Source organism: Sturnira hondurensis, unplaced genomic scaffold, assembly GCF_014824575.4.
Source record: "Sturnira hondurensis isolate 20B ecotype Veracruz unplaced genomic scaffold, ASM1482457v3 Scaffold0001304, whole genome shotgun sequence".
NCBI lineage: Eukaryota > Metazoa > Chordata > Mammalia > Chiroptera > Phyllostomidae > Sturnira > Sturnira hondurensis.
The window spans coordinates 9,040,750-9,059,914 of record NW_028073935.1 but is presented as its reverse complement, the minus strand read 5'-3'; the positions used below and the strand labels follow the sequence as shown (position 1 = coordinate 9,059,914).

The following is a 19,165-nucleotide window of genomic DNA, read 5'->3' as shown; positions in this document are numbered from 1 at the left end:
AGGGCATATAAAGTGCTTCCCCAATAAGGTAAAGTTAAAGGAGTTCATCATCACCAAGCCCTTATTATATGAAATGTTAAAGGGACTTATCTAAGAAAAAGACAATGATAAAAAATATGAACAGTAAAATTACAGCTCACAACTATCAACAACCAAACCTAAGAAAAACAAAAACAAAAATGAACTAAGCAAACAACTAGAATAGGAACAGAATCACATAAATGGAGATCATATGGAGAGTTATCAGCGAGGAAGGGGGGGAAACATGGGGGAAAAGGTATAGGAAATAAGAAGCTAAATAGTAGGTACAAAATAGAAACACGGAGGTTAAGAATACTACAGGAAATGGAGAAACCAAAGAGTATATATATATATATATATATATATATATATATATATATATATGACCCATGGACATTAACTAAGAAGGGGATATGATGATAGGAGAGGGTTCAGGGTGGAGGGGAATAAAGGGGGGGAATGGGACAACTGTAATAGCATAATCAAGAAAATATATTAAAAAACAGCAGTTACAATCATTTTCCCCAATTTTCCCTACCTCACTGTGTGCCATGTAGGCTGATCTAGTCTATTTCATCCTATATATAATTTTCAATCTAAATAAAATTTGGTCCACATACACTAAATTGGTTTTGTGGCCCATGAATGAATCATTTTCAAACACGTAGTTTGAAAGATCCCACTGCCAAGCTCACAGGAAAGGGTAAGTGCCTCATGGGCACATTAACAGCAGAAGAGTATTATGTGAAGTCAGGCCCAGAGAACAGTCACAGTGTGGGAGACAGCTAATTGCAGGCACCCAGGGGCCTCATCAGTCAAGGTTTTATCTCATAAGCTCAAGCCTGGAAGGGTCCAAATCAAATTGCAGCAGAGCTCAGCACTTGCACTATGAAAACACACAGGCACTGAAGTTTAGGTCTCCTTGTACATTGGGATTAGTAGTTCACTGTCTTTTCTGGGGGAAAATTCAGTAACAGAAATAGCCTGGAGAACATTGCCAGCTCCTTTTGTAAGTCCCTTGGCCACACTCAGACATGTGCACATCTACAATGGGCTCCCCAGAAGTTGACATGAAGCCAACCGCTGTGCTTTCAAGGTTAGGAAAACCTGTTCAGTTGTAATCATGCACACTGCTGGCTCAGAGCACACTGCAGTGGCTTGCTTAGGCTTATGAGGAATGAGATTTAAACAGCCATTGTCTTGGCTCTTCTGCTAGGAACAGAAACTGTGGGCATTTTCTACCTTACTACGAATTAGGAAAAATTCTACTATGAATACAGAAGGGAAAAACATTAACAGGTGATTTATCAGACTACTGCTTTTCTCTCTTTTCCTTCTCTCTCTCTCTCTTTTTTCTTTCTTTCTCTTTTCTTTCTTTCTCTCCTTCCCTCCCTTCCTCCCTCCCTTCCTTTTTTCCTTCCTTCCTTCCTTCCTTCCTTCCTTCCTTCCTTCCTTCTTTCCTTCCTTCCTTCCCTCCCCATTTCTCTTTTTTCCTTTCTCTTTTTTCCCCTCTGAAAGGTGAGAAACAAAAACTACACCTAATATTGTTAAGGATGATGTCCTTGTCTACTGGGATTTGATGCTGATGATTGCTGCTGTCCTATGGACACATGTTCATTCATTCCCACTAAGTTCATTTCAGTTTCTACTTGAGCAAAGTATAAATTGCTCTCTGTGCTTTGAGAAGTCTGTGCCCAAGCCAGGATTGGTCGGGTTCAACCTGCAGTGGCTTGTGCATTCCCACTGCCAGGCTCAGCCTGGGGAGTTCTCTGAGTTAAGCTGACATATCTTCTGCTTTTCATCTGTAAGCAGGGCTTTCTTCCAAGGTGCCTTCCATCAAGAAAGACCATGGACTCCACTACTCCTTGCTGATGTAGGAGAATTGTTAGCAGAAAGTAAGACTTGAGTGAAAGCAAAATACCTGCTGGATATCTAACAAGCCAGGCCTGCTGAAAGCAGACCCAATGCTGGTCTTTACTGGCAACACACTTAGGAGGGCAAAGATGGTGAACAATATCATTCTCCATACAACATCCTACAAACCTGACCCTACTCAGCAATGAGCCACTTGAAGCCATCCCTGTTTCACAAACTAGAGAGAGAGAATTCGGAGGCAAAGAACCAGAAATGTTTACAGAGCAATTATAGCACTTCCCTAAGTCTGTCCCCTGTATTTTCTCAGCATTTAGGAGGTCTAGGGGATCTTGTCTTCCAGGAAAGATAACCAAATCAGAGAGTGGGACCACACCCCCATCTGTGCTGCCTGACAAGACCCAGGCACATCTCCTAATCAGGCTGTAGGTAGAAAGGAGCAGATCAAGACCTCAGTGATTTTCACACAGACACGGGCACAAAACACAGAGCAACTACTGTGCTTCACACCCAGGCATCCTGTTAGACTCAAGGAGCTTTGAGCTTTTGACAGCTGAGAGCTCAGCAACAGTGACTAAGGCCTTTTCCACACCAGTTAGCATGGGAATCACCTTTCTCTGCAACAGATGAGACAGAGACAGGTGGTGACAAGACCTGAGTATTGGTCAAGAGATCCTGAAGACTCTGGTGTGTGTATCTCTGCAGGGTTCCTGGAATTTCACTAACCACAGGGTGCTGAGAGGGTGGGTGTGCTTCCAGGGGGTCCTGGGATGATGGATTGAACAGTCAACACTGGTTTTGGTACTGCCTCCAAAGAACAGGAGAGGCTGTCTTCACTAGTGTTGAGGGTCTCACCCCAACCCTAGCTAGCATACTCCAATCAAAATACTGTTTTTTTTAAAAATAATTTTATTTTTTAAAGTCTTATTCAAATACAGTTGTCTCCATTTTCACCCCCCCTCCCTGCCACCAATCCCCACCTCCCACCCTCAAACCTACCGCCTTTGGCTTTGTCCATGTGTGCTTTAAACATGTTCCTTGATGAGCCTTCCCCTATTTTCCCTCTTCCCCCTCCCTTCTGGTTACTCTCGGTTTGTTCTTTATTTCTATGTTTCTGGTTATGTTTCAGTTGCTTGTATGTTTTGTTAATTAGCTTCCACTTATAGGTGAGATCATATTGGTATTTATATTTCACCACCTGGCTTATTTCACTTAGCATAATGCTCTCCAGTTCCATCCATACTGTTGTGAAGGGTAGGATAAAACACTGATTTTATACAGAAAGATTTAAAAAGATTCACAGAATGTGGGAAAGCCAAGAGAGAATGAACACAAACCCTTTATGCAGCAAGGCCAACAGAAATGGTTCCCTGTTGAAGATCTGGGCCCATGCTGCCCGTAGAGCCATAAAGACACTGCCCCATGAGCACTGGCACTGTCCTACTGGCTTTCCCAGTGGCTCTAAAAGACTGAATGTGACAAAAGGCAAAACATCTTGGCAACAAGTTTTTCATATAGATTACATGTTCAAATGATAATATTTTTGGATATGGAATTTAATAGATACAGAATTCATTTAATACCATTAAATGAATTTCACTTTTTAATTTTATTTTTACATTTTCAAACTTTTTAAAAAGATAGCTAATAGGAGACTTTTAAATTAGATGTGTGTCTTAAATTATAGTTTTTGTGGACAGCACTGATTTAGAAATCTGAGTCTAATCCTGGCTAATCCAATGTCTAGCTGGATGGCAAATGAAGTAAGCTCATTGGAATCAGATTCAGTTTGTGAAATAACCTTACTTCCTTTACAGTTAAAAGAATAGCTAAAAATGCTACCCACGCCAAGTGTCAGGCTGGCATCCCCCTCTCATTTCTCCTGTGAAGACAGATCTTTCTCTTGTGACTGAACAGGCAGGCTATGGACTGACATGGAAGGGAGTGGGTGCACATAAGTAGGTTTATGTAGTTATTATTATAATACCCCGATACCTGGCAATAAGAATGTTGCTCTAACAAAATGAATATATCACAATGATTTTCTGTTAGATGGACTAAAGCACCTTGAGAAGGAGACACATTTTTTTTCTTTCTTGCATGACTATAGTTGGGCTTGGGTCAACCTAATGAGGACCCAAGGCCTGAGTTCCACTTCAATAACCAGCTGCTTAATGGTTTGACTTCCATGTCTGTCACAAGCCTGGTGCCCACCTTCAAGACTTAGGTGTATAGAACATCCTTGGCATTGGGTGCCAAAGAGTTACAATAACCAGCTGGGCTAGGGCCAGGGCTCACTCATGATGGGTTGCTTACCTTTTCATTTTTCTTCTCATCAGGTTTGCATTCCATGTTGGTGGGGCTGGATGTTGACAGGCCACTAAAAGTCCCTACTCCAGTGTCCCATTGAGATTGGCAGCAGTGACATTGGTAGGTGTGATGGCTGATGTTGCTGACGTGAGTGGGATGATTGGCCGGATGCACTGGGTCTCAGTGATGGTCTGCACTAGGGGCTGATGGAGGTGCTGCGGGGACACCATGGAGTGGGACCTGAGGCTGGCTGTGGGCAGGGGGAATGGGGAGTTTTGGGTGCACAGGGGTGACACTGTGGCGGTTGGTCCGTCTTGATCCTGAGCAGAGGAGTGGGTAGCTGGAGCACAGGGTTGGGGAGAGGGTGGATCAAAATGTTAGTTTGCAACCTGACATGCAATTACAACACACTTTTTCCTGGGACAGTCTGTCCAGTTGCTGCAGACCTGGTAACACACGTCACAGGGAGAGCCTGAGGCCCAGAACCCGAAGAACACATGCAGAATGTCTGCCGTCAGGACTGGGAACACCACTTCCTGCCTCACTGCCAGTTTCCTATTCAGTCTGTAACTGACCTTCTCTGCTATGAAGAGCTAATGTACTCACCTTTGTTAGAATGTCTGTAAAAGCAAAGTCTGAAGGGGAACCCTGCATGTGGGGTATCATTGCAATACCTCCCTAGACTGCAGTGCTCAGGGCTTTGTTTCTGACACTTGGTACTTGGCCTGGCTGAGCTGTGCCCATTACAGGCCAAAGCAGCTTTATGTCTCTTCCCTTCCCTCTGCAGCCCAAGGAGCATGCACCATCCCCCACCTTCCTGCCTCTATACTGCAGCCTCAGTTTTCCATTCACACATTAGGAGCCTCACGGCCAGGAACTTGCCCTTGCCTAATGATGCTAGAACCCTGAAGGAAAACATTTATACAAATCTGTCATTTGAAAAGATAATTCCCTCCAAACAATGCACCATGTTAAAATGAATCTTGCTATAGCTTGTGTTAGTAATTTTGAAGAACTGTCTCCTTACTAATTACAGAAACAAAGAGGGAAGAGCACAAGCCATACCACAGGGACAGTGAGTTCTAGCCAGGGTAGACATGGCTCAAAAAGAGACACAGCTGGTGGCAGGAGACATCACTTCACACCAAGTGTCCATTGAACATTGCACAACTCAAGTCCAGTTGTGTTTGCCTTATTAGTTAGAAGAAATTTATGTCACACTATCGCTATTTTCTAGCACCAGACTTTGTGGCATGTGTGGACTCAGCAACATGCAGCAAAATGATTTTCTCAGCCCCAGATATGCCTTAGAAAGAGCACATACTGAAATACCTGCCCAACTCCCCACCACAAAGAAACTCCTCCCTCTGACAGTGTGTTAGGAGCCTGTCCCATTTTTCTAGAAGGTGAGATATAGGGAGGGTTTTGTTTGTTTGTTTGTTTGTTTTAAAACTACTCAGGGTTTGGGATGGCTTAGGATCTTCCCTCAACATGACTCCCTATTTCTAAGGAAGACCAGGTTACGCAATGATGCAGATCAATGAAGCCAGTCGGGGTCACTTAGCACCCTGAGGCAATCTGGGATTTGCCAGTGCTCCTGGGGCCATCTGTCTGACTCTTCCTTGCTGTTTGAACTCTCTTTCACCCCAGTTTAGCAGCTCTGTAATGGGAGGTGATAGCTCAGCTAGAGAAGAGCAATCGAATTTGGGTCCCAGAAGCTCTGCAGGGGCTGTTTCTAATTCTGCCAAGGGCTTGCATAGCTCACCTTCACCTCTGGCTAGCTTCTACCTGACTGTGCATCTCCTTACTAACCACATACAAAATAAGAGAGCGTATTCTAGATAGTACTAAGCCCTGTAGCCATATAGTCTCTCTGGCATCATTTCCTAATCTCTCCCCTACTTTCTCCTGTCAGCCACTCTGGCCTCCTGGCTATTCCTCAACAGACATACAGGCTCTCTCTCTCCTCAGAGACTTGGTGCCTACTGGGTCTGTCACACAGACTCCCTTTCTCCAGATAGGTGCACTGCTGCACCCCTTCACAGCTCCCAGTCAGCTCAGACACCACCTTCTTGGAATGGCTGTCCTCATCAACCCCCTGAACAGTGCAACCTGACCCTTTGCAATCTCAACCCCCCTTGCCTTGCTATAATTTTTCTTTTTCCCCAAAGCATTTACTTCCCTTTAATCACCTGTATAGTATATCTCTTTATTATGTACTGATTGCTCATTGCCTGTCTCCCCCCCGCCCCCCATCATATTGCAAGCTCTATTAGGGTAGGGCATTTGCTGTTTAATTTACAGACATATTTGAAACAGCTGGAATAGTGCCTGGCATGTAGGAGGTGCTTACTTTTAAAAAAAAATAAGTGAATGAGTCTTCAAAAAAAGAAAATCTCACCTAAAACATCCTCACACATTTCACAGAATTAAATCACTAGAGAAGAAAAAAAATATTCTATAAGAAAGGAAAGCATGACACATTACACCAGCTGGTAGAAGAATTTAGGATCCCATTTATCTTCAATAGGATTCACCCTCAATTTCACCCACAATGTATCAACCAACGGACTGCTGACAGACTGCTCTCCCTCTAGCGATCCTCCTAGTCAGTAATGCCAAAACCACCTATGTAAGAGATGTAGGCGGGTTGAGAAAACACTCCTTACTATTCCACAGTTACTAGTTTCCCCTTTCCTACCTGTAAACCTTTGGTTTGTTTCAGTAACTCAGGAGCCCCAAATCTCACTAGCCCTCAGTTCACTCCTCTATCCCCAGTACCTAGAAATTGTCCTAGCATCCATCCAATAAAAAACAGCTGGATGAATAAATGACTTAGTCTATCTCAAACTTTGTCCTTTCCTCATTCTCAGGTTTACCATTTCCCACTAGCTGGGTGAAATGAACCTCTATAAACTCCCACAGTTCCAGGCCAGCCTCTCTCTCCACACCCAGACCCACCCTTCCCTTTGGTCTCACAGATACTGGGTCTCACCAGCTTACCCCTCACCCTCATCTAGATCCTTTCCCCCGACTCAGAGCCTTCTGTCTTGTATCTAGCTCCTCTAATAGCTTTCCTCCTGTAATTTACTAACCAAGTTGCCTCTCCCATTTAAAAAATCATCCTTTTTGTATTTTGTCTTCTAGCTAGTACCTCCTTTTCTTGCTTTGCTTTATACCTAATATTCTTTTTTCCTTTAATTTAATTTTATTGATTATGCTATTAAAGTTGTCCTATTTTTTCCTCTTTTTCCTCTTCCACAGAGCACCCTCCTCCACTTCCTCAGGCAATACCCCACTGTCACAGACCCCAGCTCGTGGGATCTGCCCAGATACCTCAGCCACGGTGTTGTAGCTAAATCAAAAAAGAATTTACAGAGTCTACCAAATCCTGTGGAGAAAAAGGGGGAGTGACTTCTCTCTCAAAAGGTGCAAAAGCCTTGGCTTCCACCATGACAGGCCTTTGTTTCTTTTTCTGGGCACATTACTTGATGGTCCTCATTTTCTATGCACAGGTTCACTTTAGGTAGTTACCTTTTACAAAAAACAAAGGAGACGATGCCACAAATCATGTCACAGAAGAAGGTTATTTGCAAACAAAAAGGGAAAAATCGTTGAACTCCTTATACTCCATACTGGAGAGTTTTAGCATGGATTCTAGGAAGTTACAGTAAGCACTTTCTGTCTCAATTCAGGGTGAAGGAGTTTTAGCAAAAGCAAGTCACAAAGGAGCCTAGGTACATTGCAGGCCTGATTCCCCACAGGAGAACCTATCCCTGGGCATGGGTCCTGTGCATCGGGCCTTGCTCTCCACTGGGAGCTGGGCCCACACCACACAGAATGATCTCCTACACCCCACCCTTGTTCATGTCTATGGGCCATATGTATAAGTTCTTTGGCTACTCCATTTCCTATACTGTACTTTATATTCCCATGGCTATTCTGTATACCTATTTGTACTTCTTAATCTCCTCATCTCTCACCCATTCTCCCACATCCACCCTTCCATCTCTTTAACTTTAACCTTTGGGATTTTAATTATGATGTGTCTTGGAGTGGACCTCTGTGCATCCATCTTGTTTGGGACTCCCTGTGATTCCTAGACTTACTTGCATATCTATTTCCTTCACCAAATTAGGAAAGTTTTCTTTCATTATTATTTCACATAGATTTCCAATTTCATGCTCTTTCTCTTCTCCTTCTGGCACCCCTATGAAGTGAATGTTGGATTGCTTGAAGTTGATCCACAGGCTGCTCACACTATCCTCATTTTTTTGGATTATTTTTTCCTCTTGTTCTGATTGGTTGTTTTTTGCTTCCTTATGTTGCAAATCATTGATTTGATCATTGGCTTCATCCACTCTACTGTTGTTTCCCTATAAGTTATTCTTTATTTCAACTAGTATATCCTTCGTTTCTGCCTGGGTCTTTTTTATGCTGTTAGGTCCTTGCTTAAGTTCCTTGAGCATCCTTATAACAATTATTTTGAACTCTGCATCTGAGAAATTTCTTATCTCCCTTTCATTTAGCTCTTTCTCTGGAGTTTTGATCTGTTCTTTCAGTTGGGCCATGTTTCTTTGTCTCCTCATTTTGGCAGCCTCCCTGTTTGTTTCTGTGTATTAGATAGAGCTGCTTTGACTCTGTGTCTTGGTAGTGTAGTCTAATGTAATAGGTGTCCTGTAGGGTCCAGTGGCACAGCCTCCCTTATCACCTAAGCTGAGTATTTAAGGTATGCCCTTATGTGGGCTGAGTACACCCTCCTTTTGCAGTTGAGTCTTGCTTGCTGTTAGTGATCAATGGGAGGGATTTACTCAGGCAAGTCAACTGCAGGAACTGGCTATAACCACTAACTGCCAACCTCTGCCATCTTTGGAGGATCAGCTGTGCAGGGGCAGGGTGGTGGTGCTCTGACATGGTCTGTAGCACTGGGTGCACTGGCTCTAGGGTTTCCTGGGTGGTCCTGGCCAAGGTGAGCCCCCACCTTTGTTTTACCTGAGGCACCCTGCCTGAGCTATAAAGCAGTCTGAGATGGTTCCTACTTATGCTGAGCTTAGAGATTCCCAGGTGAAGCCAAGCTATGAATCTAAGCTGGCTGCTGCTAGTGCTGGGCCTAGGACTCACTGAAGCAAGCTGTTGTTTGTTTGAGAGGATTTAGGAAGTTGTGAAGTGTGAGCCAAGATGAGCCATTCACATGGAAAAGCAGCTTTGGTGGGCTTGTAAATTGGTTGGGTGGAGTCTCTAGGAATCTCCAAGTTGGGTCAAACAATATTAGCCAGGTTGATGAAATTTTAGATACAGTACCAGTCTGCTGGCTGTGGGCTCAGAAATAGGACAATGGCTGATCACCTTGATGTCAGATACCTCAGCCTCCCCTGGCATGCCACTGGTGCCCTTCAAGCAGCTGCCCTGTTGCCAGAGCCCAAAAGGAGTGATTCTGAGTAGGCGAGTCCTTGTGTGGGTCCTTTAAGAGGAACTGCTCGGGGCTCCAGCAGTTTCTTTCATTGACTCAATCGCTGCTGGTTTTTGTAGCCAGAAATTGTGGGTATTTATCTCCCTGCACTGGAACCCTGTGCTGGGCGGCCTGGTGTGGGGTCGAGACTCCTTACTACAGAGATATCTCTCCTGAATTTTTATCCACCACATGTGGGTGTGTACCAGCCTGTTCCTCGTCTCTGCACCCCTCCTACCAGTCTGGATAGATGTTGTTTGTTTAATTTCATAGTTGTCAGACTTCCATTCAAGTAGATTTTTGTCAGTTTTATATCTTAGTTGTAATTTTGATGTGGCAAGCAATGTCTGCTTTTGCCACCATATTGACAGGAGTATATCTAATATTTTTGAAATAATGTCAACACTAGTCTTTCTCACTGTTCATTCATTTTTCTGTATGATTTGTTAGTTGCTCTCATGGCACTTTTCATCTCTGCTTTGCATTGTGAATAAATTCCTTTGTATGGCTTTGCAGTGCCACTAATTTCTATCTTCAACTGAATCCAGTCTAGAGTTCGCCCAGTTTTTGTAATTAAATAAATATATTTTCCCCTTCAAAAACTTCAAGTTGGTTCTTTTTCATATCTAACAGTTTCTGATTCATAGCAATCCACCTTTTTTCTTTCTTCAAAACATCCTGTTTTTGCTTTCCTTTTTAGGGGGTGGATGCCATTTCTTCCATTTCCTTTTAGAGGATCTTTAAAATATTGATATTAAAGACTTTCAGAGTGTTTATTTCCCTCTCATAAGTTTATTGGCTATCCGGTATGTATTAGTTGACTTCAGCTTCTGAGATTTTAGCATGTAGCTCATTTTAAGCAGGAGTGTCTTAGTGCTGTTGTTTCTGTGATTGCTTACTTCTCAGGATCGGGCATTTTTTTGCTGTGTCTTCATTGTCTTCTTGGACCATCTTTTAGAACCAGGTGTAATAGGATAGTTTGAGTTCTGATCTCCAGGGGCGGTGCAGACCTAGTTCTCAGGCCACAGCCAAACCCAGCTTGGTGCCCAAGTGCAACTCTCTGTTCTCTCCCACACCTTAGGCAATGAATGTCTCAGTATTGACTATGCCCTGGAATAAGCTGTGACTGGGTCTGGTCCTTGATACTCACCAAGGCTCCTTGTCCATATTTTCTTGCAGGAGCTGAAAGTCAGCCAACACCACCTGCTTTTCATTCTTGAGCCCAGGAGGAGATCAGCACTTCAATCCCGCTTACTGTTCTGTGTTACATTTTGTTTACGTCCACAGAGTTCAATTTTCAAAAATTTTAAAACAAATAAGCAAAACTGTTTGTGATTAGAACAGAGAAAGTAGGGGATTTTTAAAGCTCACTATTCAACACTATTCGGGAGTCATTCATTTACTTCTAAGTCCACAGAAATATGGTTTCCCATATTTTCAGAAAAAGTATCCATTGATCTAATTGTTTATCTTTATAGCAATATCACACTAACTTGGTTACTATAGTTTTATAATATGTCTTGAAATCAGTTTTAGCTTTCCAAGTTTGTTGTTCTTTTTTAGGTTGTTTTTGGCTATTCTAGGTCCTTTGCATGCCTATATAAATGTGAGATCCAGACTATCAATTTCTATTAAAAAGTTAGGTGAGGTCTTGATTGATAGTCCATTGAATCTATAGGTCAATTTTGGGAGAATAAACACCTTAACAATACTGTCTTCGCACTCATGAATAAAGCATATCTCTCTATTTACTTAAGTATTCTTTAATTTCTTAGCAATATTTTGTAGTTTTCAATGTACATGTCTTTCTCATCTTTTGCCAGATTTATCCCCCAGTAATTTATATTCTTGATGCCATTAAAATAGCATCATTTTCTCTCTCTTTTTTCAAAGATTTTATTTATTTATCTTTAGAGGGGAAGGGAAGGAGAGGAGAGAAATATCAATGTATGGTTGCCTCTCATGCATCCCCTGCTGGGAACTGGCCTGCAACCCAGGCATGTGCCCTGACTGGGAATCGAACCGCTATCGTGTGGTTCACAGGCCTGCGCTCAACCCACTGAGCTACACCAGCCAGGACTCTCTCTTTTTTAAATTGTCACTCAGATACAATGTTCTCCATTTTTCCATCACCACTCCCTTACACAACAGTCTCCCACCCTTGATACTACCCTCCTTTGGCTTTGTCCCTGTGTCCTTTATATATATTTTCCTTGACAATGATTCCTGCTTTTAACCCCATTATCCACTCCCACCTCCCCTCTGGTTACTGTCTCTTTTCAATGTTGCTGGTTATATTTTGCTTGATTGTTTGTTCTGTTGATTAGTTTCTACTTACAGGTGAGGTCATATGGTAAATTCGTCTTTCATTGCCTGGCTTATTTCACTTAGCATAATGCTCTCCAGAGCCACACATGTTGTTGTGAAGGGCAGGAGCTCCTTTCTTTTTGCTGTGTAGTATTCCATAGTGTAAATGTATCACAGTTTTTTTTATCTACTCATTTATTGATGAGTATTTAGGTTGCTTCCAGTACTTGGCTATTAAATCGTGCTGCTTATGAACATTGGACCACATACGTTCTTTTCAATTGGTTTTTCAGGTTTCTTAGGGCATAATCCCATAAATGAAATTGCCAGATCAAAAGGCAGGTTCAATTATAGTTTTCTGGGGAAATTCCATATTGTTTTCCACATTGGTTGCAGCAGTCTGCATTCCCACCAATAATGTACTAGGGTTCCTTTTTCTCTACAACCTCACTAGTACTTGTTTGTTGATTTTTTTATAATGGCCATTCTGACCGGTGTGAAGTGGTATCTCATTGTGTTTTTAATTTGGAACTCTCTGACAGCTAGTGATCCTGAAAATCTTTTCCTATGTCTCTGGGCCTTCTGTATGTTATCCTTGGGAGAAGTGTCTGTTCAGGTCCTTTACCCATTTCTTAATTGGGTTGCTTGTCTTCCTGGAGTGGAGTCATGTGAGTTCTTTATATATTTTGGAGATCAAACCAATGTCCAAGGCATCATTAGGCAAATATATTTTCCCATATGGTTGGTTCATTTTTCATTTTTCTGATGTTTTGTTTAGCTATGCAGAAGCTATTATTTGGATTAAGTCCCATTTGTTTACTGTTTCCTTTATGTCGCTTGCTTTAGGGGACACATTTGTGAAAATATTGCTGCATGGAATATCTAAGATTTTCCTGCCTATGTTCTCCTCTAGGACTTTTATGGTATCACAACTTACATTTAAGTCTTTTATCCGTCTTGAGTTTATTTTTGTATACAGTGTAAGTTGGTGGTTAAGTTTCCTTTTTTTTTTTGCATGTGCTGTTCATATCACCCAATACCAGTTGTTGAAGAGGCTATTTTTACTCCATTTTATTCCTTTTCCCCCTTTGTCAAGTATTAATTGATGATGGAGACACGAGTTTATATCTAGGCCCCATGTTCTGTTCCATTGGTCTATGTGTTTGTTCTTATGCCAGTACCAGACTGTTTTGATTTCCGTGGCCTGGTAATATAGTTTGATACCAGGTATTGTGATCCCTCCTACTTTGTTCTTCTTTCTCAAAATTGTTGCAGTTATTCAGGGTCATTTATGGTTCAATATAAATTTTTGAAATGCTTGTTCTGTATCTGTGAATTATGTCATTGGTATTTTAATAGAGATTGCTTTGAACCTATAAATTGCCTTAGATAGTACAGATATTTTGATGATGTTAATTTTTCCCATCCATGAACATGGTACATGCTTCTATTTCTTTGTCTTTCATAATTTCTTTCTTCAGTGTTGTGTAGTTTTCAGATCTGTGTACAGATATTTTACCTCCTTGGTAAAGTTTATTCTTAGGTACTTTATTTTTGTTGCTGCTACAACAATTTGGATTTTTTTCCTGATTTCTGTTTCTAATATTTCATTGTTGTTGTACAAAAATGCCTTCAATTTCTGCTGACTTTATGTCCCACTGTTTTTGCAAAATTCACTTATTGGGTCAAGTAGTTTTTTGTTGGAATCTATAGGATTTTCTATCTGCAAACAATGAAAGTTTTGCTTCCTCTTTTCCAATTTGAATGCCTTTTATTTCTTTTGCTTGTCTGATCACTCTGGCTAGGATTTCTGTTCAACTATGTTGAATAGAAAGTGGCAAAAGTGGACATACTTGTCTTGGCAAAAGTGGACATACTTGTCTTGCTACTGATCTTAGTGGGAAAGCTTTTAGTTTTTGCTTGTTGAGTATGATGTTGGCTGTAGCTTTCTCAGATGTGGCCTCTACAATGTTGAGGTATGCTTCCTCTACTCCCACTTTGCTGAGTGTTTTTTATCATAAATGGGTGCTGTACCTTATCAAATGCTTTTTCTGCATCTATTGATATGATCATGTGATTTTTGCCTTTCCTTTTATTTATGTGATGTATTACATTTAACAATTTGTTAATATTGAACCATCTTGCATCCCTGGGATGAGTCCCACTTGATCATGGTATATGATCTTTTTAATGTATTGCATGTGGTTTGCCAATAAAACTGGTATTGTTATTTTTAAATGTCATTTTTTTAGTTATTCATTAATACTATGTAAAACAACAATTAATTTTTTTATATTAATCTTGCATCCTGCAACCTTGCTGAATTCATCTAAAAAAACCTTTTTGTGTGTGTGTGAATGTGGATTACTTAGGGTTCTCTCTCTGTATAAGATTATGTACTCTGGAAATTGAGATAGAGTAGCTCCTCCCTTTCCAATCTGCATGCCTTTATTTCTTTTTCTTGACTAACATCTTCGGTTAGAACTTACAACACAATATCAAATAGAAATGGCAAGAGTGGGCATCCTTGTCTTGATCCTTATCACTAGGGAAATTTTTCAGTCTTTCACCAGCAGTTTCATGTTAGCTGTGGATTTTCACAGATGTCCTTCACAAGAAGTTCACTTGTTTTTCTCATTTTCTGAGTTTTTATTAACAACAGATGATGAATTTTGTCAAGTTTTTCTCCACATCTATTCAACTGACCATGTTACTTTTATTTTTTAGTTCATTAATAAAGTATATTGAGGTTAAGCATTAGTCAAACCTTGAATTACTGGGATACATACTACTTAGTCATGATGTACTATTATCCTTTTTATTTATTGGTATATTTGATTTGTTAAATTTTTTTCAGAATTTTTATATTTATGTTTATGATTAATACAGTTTAAAGTTTTCTTTTAATGTCTTTGTCTGGTTTTGAAACTAATGGTAGCCTTATAGAAAGAGTTAGAAAAGATTTTCTTCCTTTTTTCAGTTTTCTGGAAGAGTTTCCAAAGAATTGTTATAATTTCTTCCTTAGCCATTAGGTATATTTCACCAATGATGCCACTTAGGCCTGGCGTTTTCTTTGTGGAAGGTTTTTAACTAATTCAATTTCTATAATTAATATAGGCTCCTCAGATTATCAACTACTTTTAAGTTTATTAATATACTGAATTTACTGGCATAAAGAATATTTATAATAATCCCTTATTATCTTATAGAATCAAAAGGGATTTCACTTCAATTATTACTGACATCAATAATTTGCCTATTCGCTCTATCCTTTATCTCTATGGTTAGAAGTTTATCAACATTATTACTGAACTCAATGAATGAAATTTTGGTTTCATTGATTTTCTCTACTATTATACAGCTTTCAATGTCATTGATTTATACACTGATCTTTTTCTCCTTTTTTTATGGTTCCTTTGTTCTTTTGATTCTAGTTTCTTAAAGTGAAACTGAGACCTCAAATCAATTGATTTGAGACTTTTTATTCCTTTTTCTAAAATAGGTGTTTAGTGATATAAATTTCCAAATTTTGATATGACGTGTTTTTATTTTCATTCAATTTAAAATGTTTTCTAATACTACTTTTGATTTCCTCTTTGATACATGAAGTATGCATTTAATTTTTAAATATTTAGAGATATCTTGTGTATTAATTTCTAATTTAACTCAACAGTGATCAGGAAATATAATTTGAGTGACTTCAAATTTTTAAGTTTTGAGATTTAACTGTTATGGCCCAGAATATGGTCTATCTCAGCAAATGTGTGCATATGAAAAGAATGTGTATTTTTCTGTTGTTTGGTAGAATATTACATAAATGTCAATTTAGTTAAGTTGGTTATAGTGTTGTTTTAATGTCCTATATTCTTACCAATATTCTACTTGTATCAATTATTAAGAGAAGTATTGCAATCCCTGACTGCAACTGTAGAATTATCTATTTATATCTTTTTACAGCTCTATCAATAATTGCTTATATATGAGGCCTGTCCGAAAAAAGCCCAGCCATTGTTACCAATATAACCTGGCAGCCAAAGAGAATGGAATGGATTGCACATGTGTGAACAGTGATGATTTCACTATACTAGTCAGTGGGGGTGACAGACGCCATTAGGTGAGCATATGTACTGTGTGACCATTGTATTCAAATTAGAACTGAGCAGTTAGAACAATAAATCTACACCAAATTTTACATCAAGTTTGAATATTCCTCCGTGGAAGCTATTTGGATGATTCAGAAGGCTGCAGCTAAGGGCAATTGGTGATTGGCAGTTTCATCATGACAATGTACCTGCTCATGCATCACATCTCAAGCAGAATTTTTTGGTGAAACATCAAATCACCCAGTCACCCTGAAGCCCATATTTGGTGCCCTGTGATTTCTGGCTTTTCTCAAAACTGAAATCACCTTTGAAAAGGATAAGATTTCAGACCATCAGTGAGATTCAAGAAACTATGGCAGGGCAGCTGATAGCATCTGGGAGAACTGTGTGAGCCTCCAAGGTGCCTATTTTGAAGGGGACTGAGGTGTCACTGTCATGTGTACATTTCCTGTATTTTGTATCTTTATCAAGAAATGTCTCTACTTTTCACAGTATGTGGCTGGATACTTTCTGGACAGACCACGTATTTTGAGGTTCTGTTAGTTGAGGCATAAATATTTAGACCTCTTGATGAACCAACTCTTTTACTATTGTAAAATTGGCTTTTTTTATTGGTAATGATATTCTTTGTTCTGAATTCTACTCTGGTATTAATATAACCAATTCAGATATCTTCTGATTAATATTAACATGGTAGTAAGTCCTCATTATTTACAGAATCTGCATTTGTGTATTTACCTACTAGCTAAAATTGACTTGTAACCCACAAATTAATACCTCTGGGGCTTTTGTCATCATCCTTAGACATGTGCAGATTAGCAAATAATGTAAGTTACCCATGGACATGTTCCCAGCAGAGGGGTGCCAATATGAAGCTCTTCCTTCCTATTTCAGCTCATACAGAGATGCTCAGGGACAGAGAGACAGGAGGGAGAAGGGCGGTGCAGTGCAAGAAGCTCTAGCTCTGGGACAGTTGGATCGGCTTGAATCTTGACTCTGTCACCAGTTACTAGGCTGGCCAGGGGCAAGTCAGTTAACACTTTCAAACCTCATTTTCTCTTCTGTAAAATAAAGAAAATAGAATCTACCAGGATGAGTTGTTTTAGTATTTAAGATTGAAATCTATGTGAGACACACACCAAGACAAAATCTAATTGAATTATTCAAAGTAAATATTTCTGTGACAAATAGAATCTTAAAAGCAGCCAAAGAAAAAAGGCATATTACATAAAGAAAAAAAATAAATATGACAGTAGATTTCTGATCTGGAACACTTCAGCTGAGAACACTGAAAAAAAGAATCTGTCAAGTTAAAATTTTATATCCCAAAATATTTTTTAAAATGAAAGAAAAATAAAGTTATTCAGATAAAGGTAAAAGATTTCATCATTAATAGATTCATATATGAGAATTGTTGAACAAAGTACTTGAGGAACAATGAAACAGTATCAGACGGAAATAGGGATCTATACAAAGGAATGGAGAGAATTACAAATACCACAGACTGTAACTACATGCCCTGGACTGGATGGCTTCACAGGCAAATTTAACCAAATATTCAAAGAAGAACTAACTCATCTCCTCAAACTATTCCAAAAAATTCAAGAAGAGGGAAGATTCCCAAACTCTTTTTATGAAGCCAGTACTATTCTAATTCCAAAACTGGGTAAAGACACAAGAGGGTAAGGAAAAGAAACTACAGGCCCATATCTGTGATGAACATAGATGCTAGAATCCTTAACATAATATTGGCAATCCCAATCCACCAATATGTTAGAAAGATCATACACCATGATCAAGTGGATTTATCCCAGGAATGCAAGGATGGTACAATATTTGCAAATTAATAGACATAATACACCACATAAACAAAATAAAGGACAAAATCACACAATTATAACAATAGATGCAGAAAAATCATTTGATAAAAGTTCTCCCTCCCTGTACTTCAGTTTGGAACTTCTCTTTAGAGAGTATGCTGGGGCCTATCTGTTTATTCATCATCTTATCTGAATCACAACCTTGATTTTCTAATATCTAGTACCTCACAAACTGTTGTTTCATAAATTTCCTTTGGGAGGATAAATCTTGTCCTCATTTATTTTGGCTGTAACCAGAATTCTAGCATTCATATGATCCAGCCATTCCACTTCTGGGTATTTATCCAAGAAAAATGAAAACATTAATTTGAAAAGATATGTGCACCTTTGTGTTCATTACAGCATTATTTACATCAGCCAAGATGAAAGTAACCTAGGTGTCCATTGTAGAGAAATGGATGAAGATGTGGTATATACAATATATGCAATGGACTATTACTCAGCCATAAAAAAGCACGAAATATTGCCATGGGGCAACATGGATAGAGAAGAGGGTATTATGCTAAGTGAAGTAAGTCAAACAGAGAAAAACAAATATCATATTATTTTACTTATATGTGGAATCTAAAAACACTAAATAAATAAACAAACAAACAAACAAAACAGAAACAGACCCATACATACAGAAAATATGCTGACAGTTGCCAAATGGGAGGCATGGGTGAATAAGGTAAAGAGGAATAAGAGGTACAAACTTCCAGTTATAAAAAAATGTGTATGTCACAGGGATGTAACATATAGCATAGGAAAAGAGTGAATCTTATTATAACAACTTTGTATGACCAAGTTACTAGTCTTAGTGTGGTGATCAAATGCAAAACATATAAATGTTGAATCACTATGTTTTACATCTGAAACAAATATTATATGTCAACTATACTTAAATAAAAAACAAAATAGAAAAAGATGTGGCTCTATCTTTTAGCTATGAAAATATGATTATACCTATTACTTAAAACCTTCTAGCAATAATATGCTCCTTTGCCCTTAGGATAAAAACTGAAATTCCTTGACATAGCTAAAATAACCTTCATGATCACCCCTGCACACTTTTCACTTTTATCATAAGGCACCCACCCTTCTGCTTTCTTTGTTCTTCCCCACTGACCCAATTTTAGTTCTTAAAAGCACGAGTCCTTTGTTAACTTCAATCTCATCTCACTTCACCACTACATGCTATGTTCTACTCATCTTAGAGATCTAAAAGTAAATTTTGCCTCACT

General features: G+C 39.4%; 1 protein-coding gene across 1 annotated transcript in view; it reads right to left on the bottom strand.

Moving 5' to 3' along the window:
* Positions 1-19,165, bottom strand: part of SH3RF3 (SH3 domain containing ring finger 3) — a 195,609-nt gene that overhangs the window by 52,855 nt on the left and 123,589 nt on the right. Inside the window, 2 exon segments of the mRNA XM_037070976.1 lie at positions 4,210-4,295; positions 4,298-4,543. Coding sequence (XP_036926871.1) covers positions 4,210-4,295; positions 4,298-4,543 — 332 coding nt within the window.